Source organism: Peromyscus leucopus, chromosome 1 (assembly GCF_004664715.2).
Source record: "Peromyscus leucopus breed LL Stock chromosome 1, UCI_PerLeu_2.1, whole genome shotgun sequence".
Lineage (NCBI taxonomy): Eukaryota > Metazoa > Chordata > Mammalia > Rodentia > Cricetidae > Peromyscus > Peromyscus leucopus.
Window position 1 is genome coordinate 176,101,514 of NC_051063.1, and position 10,516 is coordinate 176,112,029.

The following is a 10,516-nucleotide window of genomic DNA, read 5'->3' on the forward strand; positions in this document are numbered from 1 at the left end:
GGTTCAGAAGGTGTGCACTGGTTGGTACCCAGCTGCCAAAAACGCAGTTCTCACATTTGTCTTGACCTGGCGCCATCTAGAGGCATGTTGAGTACTGGCACCCAACAGAATGCCATTGTTTCTTGGAACAGCTGACATGGCACCTTTCCGTTTGGGGAGGGCCAGGAGAGGGTGCTGCTGGTAGGGGCCACTTCCCTTCCTCCCCTCACTTCTGCCACCCACTCTGTAGGTTCCCACAGCTCAGAAGGTGGCTGCAGCAGCCTGGGAAGGGTGGAGTCTCATAGCTTCCTCTCCATTGTATGCTTTCTGGGCCCTACTAGTGAGCTGGGCCGCCTCTTGTCTATGCTTTCTTGACAGCCTGACAGAAGAGGGGGGGGGGTACCACTGGCATGGCACTTGGCAGCCGAAGCGGCAAGTGGAGCACGGGGCTCCTCGGGATCAAGGTGGACTTAGCGGAGTCAGACACCAGGCAATACCAAAGTTGTGTCGAGGGACATGGCAGGAGGAAGATTGCCGTGCCCTATTGAAGCACAGGTTTCCATGGCAACAGCAACTTGACCAGCTCTTTTCACTTTCTGCCTCAGAGTGTCTGTGTCTGTGTTTTCAGGCTTGCATGCGGTTCCACGTCCCATCACAACAGATATCAAGGTCATTGTCTGATTGTTGTGTAAGCATCAGAATTTCACAATATTGAGCACTACTGAAGAGTGCCCACCAAGTGGGATCTGTGTGTTTGTTTGCTAGTTGTCTTCCCAGCTTAGTCAAGGTAACACGGAGACGCAGGCACCAGCAGAGCTCACAGATGGTTGCTTGCTATGTGCAGCAGGCTCTGCTGGGAATTGGTGTGTGTTCTTAGTCACCAGTGAGGTAGAGGGTTGTCTCTTCATGGCACAGAGGAGCCTCAGGCTCTCAGAGTGACCCAGCTTGGCTGGAGGCCCAGGTCACACGCTGGGAACTGGCAAGCTGGAACTTGAGTCCCTGCTTCCCTGGGTGGAAGCTGGTGTTTTCTGTGGTAGATTCAAGCAAGCTGAGCTGCAAGTGCAGAAAGCCCCATGACGGGGGAGAGGCAGGGAGTGGTGAGGAGGAAGGATCGTGAGCTTCAGGTGGGCCAGAGTTGTAAGGCGGCAAGAGAGGAGGCCTTTGGGTTACTCTCTCCTCCAGCGCCTCGTTCCAACTGGAACTGTTCCCAGCCTGCATGTTTTCCTCTCCTCTTCTGCACCCCCGGCACCCCAATCCCTTCCCTGTCCAGAGTCCCTCTAGTTCACCCGGTCCCCGCAAGCTGCCTGTGGCCTCAGTACTGACAGAGTCCTAGAGCTAGGTCCACCTTGGGCACAGGGTTCAGGCCAAGGACCTGTAGCTACTGTGTGTAGTCGTCCAAGGGAAACTGTTCTCCGTGCAGGCTTCTCGTCTGCCTTTCCCCCTGGGCAGATGAGGCAGCCCAGGTGGTTTGGTTTGGTTTGGTTTGGTTTGGTTTGGTTTGGTTTGGTGGTGAGGGGTAGACGGCCCTCACTACCCTGTAGGCTCTTGTTCCCACACTACCTCGGGACATTGCTTTCTCTTGTCTGTCCTCATAGCTGCTCAGAGATGCTGTGTCCCCACCACAAGCACATGCATGTGTGAGGCCCTGTGTGGACAGACACGTGACAGTGACAGACAGAAGGTGTCCAACTGCAGTCTGGTGGAAAAGGGACACTGCCCAGCTTACTGCATGATCATGCCTCCAGAACAGTCTGGAATTTCCATTCTAAGCCAAGCAGAGGGTGGCCCCAGCCTGGCCTTACCATAACCTTGTGTGCCACATGGGAGAAGATGGAGACACACCTGGGCCTGCCTGCCTCTGCCCAGCCTTCTCCTTTTCCAGGCGCACAAGCATGCAGAGGGCCGGCAGCCGCCACTCGGCCCTGAGGGGACCTCAGATGGCAGTAGGCAGCCAGGGTAGGGACAGTGGACAGTAGGGTCAGAGCCCTTGCCAGGTTTTGTGGCCAGAGCACGTTCTTGAACCTCTTTTCATTAGTTTGGGGTTATGGTGGTGGTGGTGGTGGTGGTGGTGGTGGTGGTGGTGGTGGTGGTGGTGCTTTGGTTTGGTTTGGTTTCTCTGTGTAGCCCTGGCTGTCCTGGCACTCACTCTGTAGCCCAGGCTGGCCTCGAACTCAGAGATCCGCCTGCCTCTGCCTCCCGAGTGCTGGATTAAAGGTGTGCACCACCACTGCCCAGCTACTTTGGGGTTTTGTTTGTTATTTTTTTTTCCTGAGGCAAGGTCTCATTCTATAGTCCAAGCTGCCCTCGAATTCTAGATTCTCCTGTCCCAGCTTCTCCAGTGTAGGAATTTCAGGTGTGTGTCCTACAGCTGGTTCTTTGTACCTTTTAGAGCCCTGGTTTGTGTACACTGAGGGTGTTTGTAAGGTCCCTGATAGTCCTGGCTTCCCCTTTGCTTCTTTATGGGCTCCTGAGGACTCAACTCTTAGCAGCTACATCGTGTGTATGTAGACTTCACCTTGGTTCATCTGGCCCCTGAGTGCCTGCTCATGGCTCCAGTCCATTCCTTTCACCGGCTCCACGACATGACAGGGGTCTGGAGCAGAGCCAGACTCTCTGCCTGGATGCCTGCTGAGGATTGCACAGAGAGCACCTGGTCCTGAGGGCACTGAAACACCTGCAGAGAGACGCATCCTCTGTCTCCCAGAAGACAGGGCACTAAATGAAATCTCACTGCCAGTCATGGGATTCCTCCCTACCAGTTAGTGGTCAGGGAGGCACCCAGAACCCCACAGGATGTCACCATGATGCTTCATTGCCCACATGGCTCAACAAGATCCTGCTGCTGAGCCTCAGCTGAGCAGCACACTCCCTGCTGGCCAGCCTGCGTGGTGCTAAAGGTGCTGTGCAGGCTGCTGTGGGACAAAGATAGCAATAGTTCACCTAGGATCCAACCCTGCATATTACAGTACCATCCTGCCTGGCAAGGTGTGGCCATTGCTACAGTAGTGGCATGACAGTTACAGCTCAAACTAGCTTCTTTCTGATTGGACATGGTTAGGTGTGAGCCTCCTCCACAGGAGGAATTTCATGCTAGGTACTGACTGAGGAGAGTATGGGCCAAATTAAAACGGGCAGTGGTGGAGTGGCATCCGGCTTAGTGGTACACCGCTTGCCTGGCGTGTGCGAGGCCCTCGGTTCCATCCCCAGCACCTTAGAAGGGGCAAATCAGCCTTGCTTTAGTGTCATAGGCCCAGGGCCAGACTTGGCAAGGAAGGTCCTTTAGCTCCCTTTGTGGTCCTCCCACCAGACACTTGGTGCTCCTCGGTGTTAATGAATGCAGGGACCCGGCAGAGAATCAGGTAGGAAGGCAGAGGGAGTACAGGTCAGGAACCATCTAGGCCTTTCTTGGGCATGTGACTCAAGAGGCCGAGGAGGGTGAGCTTTCCCAGGGAGGGGCATAAATGAGTGTCCGAACGGCTCCATCACTACCCCAGGGAAGAAGGAAAGGAGACGCCATCACTGCTGCTACCCAGGTGCCTGACGAAAAGAGGCACTGCTGTGTCTGTGTCACGGGGTACCCACAGGGACCTAGGCATGCTTGCATCTGAAAGGAAGGGGTACACTAATTCTAGTAAGTGAGAGCGAGCCGTGCTCTCCTGTGATCAATCACCCATCCTCCCTCCCGGGGCTTCCTTCCGCTAAACAGACTGCTTCCTGGAACACCACAGCAAATGATTGTAAACTCGGGGCTACAGATCAGCCATGGAGGCTGAACCTCTGAAACAACTCTTGGGTTAGAAAGCGACACTGACGGTTCACTTCAGTTCCTGTGGCTTCGTCATCTCCTGACAGGCAGACAGCTCCCATTGCTCAGTTCCTGCAGGTCAGAGGAGCTCTAGGCCCTTCGCATGTGCCCACCTCTGAGTCTACCTTGGCCCACTTGCCGCCTCCAACCTCCTTTACCGACAGGAGGCTGAGTGACCCTCAAGGGTCACAAGCCCAGGTTCACAGCCTCTGGGTGCTTGAGACAGGATTGGCATCCAGGTCAGGGTTTGAGCTGGACTTGGGCTCTGAACTGTGGCCAGTTTGCAGCACACTCCTGTGTGACTCACCCGGTCACAGCCTCCTGGAGTGTCCTCCACTGTAAGGTTCCCAACCAGGAAACCATGGCCTTGCTCTATTTTTTTTTTTTTAACTGAAAACAGATTTCTTTTGTTTTGTTTTGTTTTAACACAGGCCCTCACTATGTAGCTCAGGCTGCCCTGGAACTCACTAACTCACTGTGTAGACCAGGCTGGCCTCAAACTCACAGAGATCCCCCTGCCTCTGTCTCCCAAGTGCTGGGATTAATGGTATGTGCCGCCACCGCCCAGTCAGATTTTTTTTTTTTTTTTTTTTTTTTTTTTTGGTTTTTTTGAGACAGGGTTTCTCTGTGTAGTTTTGGTGCCTGTCCTGGATCTCTCTCTGTAGACCAGGCTGGCCTCGAACTCACAGAGATCCACCTGGCTCTGCCTCCCGAGTGCTGGGATTAATGGTGTGCACCACCACCGCCCAGCCAGATTTTGTTTTTAATACAATATTTTAATTATAGTTTCTCCTCCCCACTTCTCCACCCTTTCTCTCATTAGAAAACAAACAAGCATCTAAATAATAATAATAATAATAATAATAAGCTACAATAGAAACAAACCAGAACAGGACAAAACAAACAACACAGAATGAGAAACCACAATATATGTGGAGAGCACTGGGTGGGGACAGGTGGGGCTGACAAAGCACTGAGAGAGAACCTGCCACATGCCACTTAATCAGCTGGAAATAGCTTCTGGGTTAGGGGTGGGCTTCTTACCCTATTTTTTTAATCATTTTTATTATATTAGTTTGTTGTTGTTAAGACAGGGTCTCATTCTATAGCCTGGGCTGACCTCCTCCTGACAGTCCTCCCACTTCAGCTTTCCAAGGGCTGGGGTTACAGATGCATACCACATGCCCTACGTGACCTTTACCTAGGAGCCGTAGTGTGAGAGTCTCTGAACCACCAGGAGTTTGAAGCAAGAGGACATGGCAGTTTTATCAGTGTCCAAGGAGATAGTGCCCAAAACAAACTAAGGCCATTGTGGTCTGTTTTTGTTTTGTTTTAAGGGCTCGTGTATGTGTTTAGGCATGTTTGTGCAAGTGGAGGTCACCAGATATATTATAGGAGTCAGTTTTTTCTACCCTGTGAGTCCCAGCTCAGGTCATCAGACTTAGCAGTCTACTAGCCACTGTCAGCCCACACTTCAGTGGCCACAAAGATGTCTTTCCATGTGCAGAGGAATCGGGGTTGACCAGGTGTCACTCTAGATGGAGTCTGGACCATTTTTGCCTCCCTGTCAGAATGAGCCAAACTCAGCTCATCTGCAGCTGGTCAGTTCAGATTCTTGTTTCCTATCCTCAGAACAGTGCAGATTGTAGAGATGGCTGACCTGGTGTGGCATGGATGACATGCTTCCTGTCACAGCACATTGAACCCTCAGTGGGCACAGTGGGCGGCAGTAAGAACAGGGGCGTGTGGTCCCTTTGATGAGCTGCATAAGAATCGCCCACTGTCTGCATCCGCCCCTCCACAGCACCATGTGCAAAGCTCCTCATGTCTGCAGGAAGGACAGAGCCCCGGTCTTGTGGCAGACCCCTCCTTCCATGGTCTGTCAGTGTGGGTGGGTGATAGTGCCCTCCCGTCTGCCAGGAAGCAAACAGTCTTTCTGCATCGGGGTGCCTGTCTCCAGGGGCAACCGAGGAGCAAAGAATGGTGTTCTTTATGGTAGAGTCTGTGGATGGTTCATCTTGGGGGGCAGGAGGGGGGCAGGAAGCCCAGGCATACAGTACTGTCCTTCAGTAGGGGCCTGGGACATAGAAGTGGCCTGGACCCCAGTCCAGGTGTGCGGCCATGGGTGCAGGCTCCGGGCATAAGGGTGGGTGGGATAGAGCTGCCAGGAAGTACACCTGGGGTGGCCGCCAGCCGCACACCTACTGCTGCCTCACAGCTACTTGACACCTCCAGAACACTCACCAAACAGCCCTGAAAGCCTTTGGTTTTCTCTCTCAGAAATCAACGACCGAGAACAGAAGTTACATGCCCTTAAGGAGGTGCTGAAGAAATTCCCAAAGGAAAACCACGAAGTCTTCAAATACGTCATCTCCCACCTAAACAAGTAGGTTCCATGCTGCTGGGTGGTTTTCCTCCTGTAATAAACAGGCATCTTGAGTTAGTTAACAGAGGGAGACGGCCAGCAGGGCCCACCCTCTGCTACAGCGGCCTCCTTAGTCTCCATTCTGGCTCAGACTCCAAGCCCCCTGGGGGGGGGGGTCTTGGCAGGTGCTGGTGCCTTTAGAAACTTCCCAGAAGCAAAACTTTCAAGAGCTTCTCACAGCTGCTCCTTGTCCGTGTCTCCAGTGCACTGGTGTGAGGCAGAACACGTGTCAGGAGGGCCTGGGGACAGAAGGTTTGTCCGCTCATGGTGAGCCTGTTGGCAGATGGGTAGTTTTTGGAACCATGCACTAACTTGCTGCCCATCCCAAACATCGTCACCACTTTGGTTGATGGTCTGTGCACTGCTCCTTCCAGGGTCATGTAGGCCTCCATGTGTCCTCACCCTCTGGACCCTGCAGCTCCTTAGAGCTAGTGGCAGGATCAGGCCAAGGGCTAGGCGGCAGGGAAGCCCTGTGCAGATCTGACCTGGCTTTGCTATCACCTGCAGAGTCAGCCACAACAACAAGGTGAATCTTATGACCAGTGAAAACCTGTCCATCTGCTTCTGGCCCACCCTGATGCGGCCCGACTTCAGCAGCATGGACGCGCTCACAGCCACACGCTCCTACCAAACCATCATCGAGCTCTTCATCCAGCAGTGCCCCTTCTTCTTCTACAACCGGCCCATCAGCGAGCCTCCAGGGGCTGCACCTGGCTCCCCCTCAGCTGTGGCTCCCACTGTCCCCTTCCTCACCTCTACACCTGCTACCAGTCAGCCGTCACCTCCCCAGTCACCTCCTCCAACCCCTCAGTCCCCAATGCAGCCACTGCTCTCCTCTCAGCTCCAAGCCGAACACACGCTGTGAGCCACCACAGTCCAGGAGGCAGGAAAACCAGTCGTCTTCTTGACAGGGTGGCACTTGGCCTTGGACACAATCAGGTCCCCTGGGGTGGAGGTCGCAGCCAAGCGCCTTTTTAAGACTTCAGTGGTGTCACTAGCCAGGGTCCACCATGGCTGGACAGCCAAGCGCCCTGCAGCCTGCTCTTCACCTGGCACTGGCTGTGGCGGCTGTGGGGCCCTGCCCTTGGCCTGGCCACTCTGAGGACTGAACTGACCAGACAGCGGCCCAGCACCCGCACTGCTCCCCGGACCCCTTGCCCAGCCTGTCTGCCTGCACCAGCGTCAGGGCCCCAATGTCGGGACATCACCCCAGCCTCTGCCAGGGGCAGAGGTTATACCCCAGCAGGGCTGGCCCCTCCAAAGAGGACGACACTTCCCAGTTTGTCCTCTCTCATTTTCCATGCCTACACACTGCAAAGGGGTCCTTGGAAACATGTAGGCTCTGGCTCTGCTGCCCCACAGTCCAAGCTGGGGCACTGGCATGGCCCATCAGCACAGCAAGACGAGAGCTTTGTGCCTAGACCTCGTGTGTGGCTTCCCTCCAGCCCCTTCCCAGCCGGGCTTCTGATCCATTCCGAGCAGCAGAGGAACACTGGAAGAAAGATGGAACCCTCCACAGACCTCAAGTCTCCACTTCCGCCTGCCGGGTGGCCACTGGGTACAAAGCCCCCTTGTCTGTGTGTAACAGCAAAGGAAGGACACCTGGGCAGTGACTGCAACCCCCTGGGCCCCCATAGACCCACCCCGGAGAAGACAGAGCCTTTGGAGGGATGTTAGCGAGGTCCCGACCCTACTGCTAACCAGCACACTATAGAAACACTACATATGTAGAAACACTGCAGGTGTGTACACACAGCACCCAGGTCGGCATGCTTGGTGTTGAAGTGGGCTCATTTCATCCCATGCTGTAAATGTAACCAGCAAGGCTATCTGGGGCATGGGCAGGCATGGCACCTTCCAGAAGTGAGCATCTGGTTATATGCAGAGGATCCTGTTCCCAGGCAGAGGCACCGTGCCTGGCTCGTCACCACCCCACCCTACCCCAGCAGCCTCCCCACTCTGCTCCTGATATGGCAGCCCTAGCCGGCTCCTGCCTCTGCCGCCTCCTTTAATCTTAGCACTGGGCCATGAAACCTGACACTAAGGTACCCCGGGCATAAGAGGGCATGGGTTGCACAGCACTGCCCTGGGTCTCACCGTTGCACTTTAGAAATAGCATGTGGGGGTGTTCCCAGGGTCCCCGGGTGGACTCCCACCCTGCCTTTTCCTCTGTAGGGCAGGAGGATGGCTGGCCCTTGGCCAAGGGTCCTGCCCTAGAGAAGCCGGCTGTCTCCCTGTCTAGTACTTGGCAACCTAAGGTGCTTGCAAACACTACGCTGCCCCTGCAAAGTGTAACCTCCAAGACCAAACCAAACCCAAGGTACAAACGTGGTCTTCGTAAGTGTTTCCCCTCCTCAAGGTCTGTGCTGGGTGCTGTAGGCCTGGGGTCGGCAGGAACATGATGTGGATTGTGTCCACCAAGGTCAGACAGTCCCCACCCCTGACTTCATTCCCTGAGCCCCGTGCTATTGAAGTGGCTTCCATTCAGTAGCTTCTATGTTGGGTCTTTAAGGAGATGGAGGCGGAGCCATCCTGCCATGAACAGAGTTCTGACCCAGGCCGCTGCCTGAGGCTGCTGCCTGTGCCTATCTGTAATGTCAGCAGTGAGGGGCAGACTGAGAGGCAGGCACACGGCCAGTGGAGCCCTGCCTGGATCCTCACCTTGCAAACACCAGGCTGGAGCACCTCACTCCTGCCTCTTGAGGCACTGAGTGACCGTGGCAAGGCACCCTGGGCCTACAGAAGAGAGAGCACTCAGGGCTTGGCTGGGTGTGCTGTCATAGGCCTCAAGTGGGTGGCCAGGTCAGCTGCTGCCCTGCCTGGAAAGCAGCCCTGGAGGTGACATGAGCCTAGTGCCACCCAACACCACCAGAGCTCCCAGGGCTGGGTTTTGTGCTGCACATTGGGTGGTAGACAGAAGTGCACTGTCTCACCCTTCGCATCTCGGCCCTTGAAGGGACATGGAAGGTCTGGTGCTGTGTCTGTCCCTGTGCTCTCCATTTTCCCCAGGAGAGGCAGGTGGCGGCGGCAACAGACTCCTAGAACCTTCACACTGTCTACCACTACGTGGGGTGAGCCCTCTTGTGATCTGTGCCTGCACCCCTTGAGTGAGGACCCCACAGGGTACCTTGTACTCTGCCCCCAGACTCTAAGACTTCACAGTGGGCCAGCTGCAATCCTCCTTCTCCAAAGTCATCTACAGATGGCAGGTCCAGGAGGGGTGGGTCTCCAGTCCACACCCACCACATGCGCAGGGGAGGGGCGGGGACTGCGCCAGCTGAGGACGCCTCAGAGAGGTCCAGGCTAGAGGCCTAGATGGCCCCTTACCTTCCACCCCAGCCATGAAGCCACCCAAGTAGTGGAGCCAGGACATAAGTTATTGTTCACATTAAAGAATCATGTTCCCTGTGTACATTTTAAGCAAAGGAAACGTCTCGGGATTGTATGGGAATAAAAATTGTTTGAAAATTTGGAATAGTGCTTCTGTCAGCTTCTTTTTCTGGTACTTGTATTTTCACATGTTTTATGATCCTAATATGTGTTGGATTAACAAATATTTTGAGTTTCCTGAGAACGAACAGGAACGTGGATGGTATTGAAGTGTATTGGTAGTCTGGCTGTGTGCCCAAACTTCTGTCTTGCAGCGAAAGTGGAAACCTGTCTGTAAAGCGAGTGTAACGGTGATTCGCTGTGTCGTGACAGCTGGAACCAGGACCTCTCTAGTCGGCGTTAGGAATGTCTGCTTCATTTCCAGGCCTTTTTTTTTTTTAAAAAAAAAAAAAAAAAAACCAAGTCATGGGTTTCCGAGGCTCCTGCCTGTTTAGTGCATGGGCGGCCATCCTGGCAGCCAAGGCATCTCTGACAGAGGTGTTTTTGTTTGGTTTTGTTTTTTAAAATGATGTATTTGCTACAAAGTATTGTACTTGTCTCAATGGGAATGGTGTAAAAAATGAAAAGGCCTTATGTGATATGTACCATAGTTAATAAATCAATCTTGTTAAAATAAAAAATAAAAACACAGGCCTGCGAGATATGAAGGGGCTGCAGTCTCCGGCACAGCCTGGGGGTCAGCTAGGGGCAGCCTGTCCTCCAGTCACCCTCTGCAGCAGTGTCCCCCAGGACGGAAGTCAGAAGGCCAGCCCCCCACCGGCCTGGGTGAAGTGCCAGTCCATGGAGTCAGCCAGTTAAACCATCTACAAGAGCAGGTGTGGCCGCCTTCCAAAGAAACCACCACCAAAGGCATTTCCACCCACCCCTGTAATCCTAGGACTGGGTGTACTGAGGCAGGAGGATTTCAAGTAAGGTCA

General features: G+C 54.2%; 1 protein-coding gene across 1 annotated transcript in view; it reads left to right on the plus strand.

The window, feature by feature from the left end:
- Positions 1 to 9,684, plus strand: part of Arhgap35 (Rho GTPase activating protein 35) — a 113,076-nt gene extending 103,392 nt beyond the window's left edge. The window contains exons 6-7 of the mRNA XM_028854922.2: positions 6,065 to 6,170; positions 6,717 to 9,684. Of these exons, the coding sequence (XP_028710755.1) occupies positions 6,065 to 6,170; positions 6,717 to 7,074 (464 nt within the window). The 3' untranslated portion in view covers positions 7,075 to 9,684. The remainder of the gene's footprint in view (positions 1 to 6,064; positions 6,171 to 6,716) is intronic.
- The last annotated feature ends 832 nt before the right edge of the window (positions 9,685 to 10,516 follow it).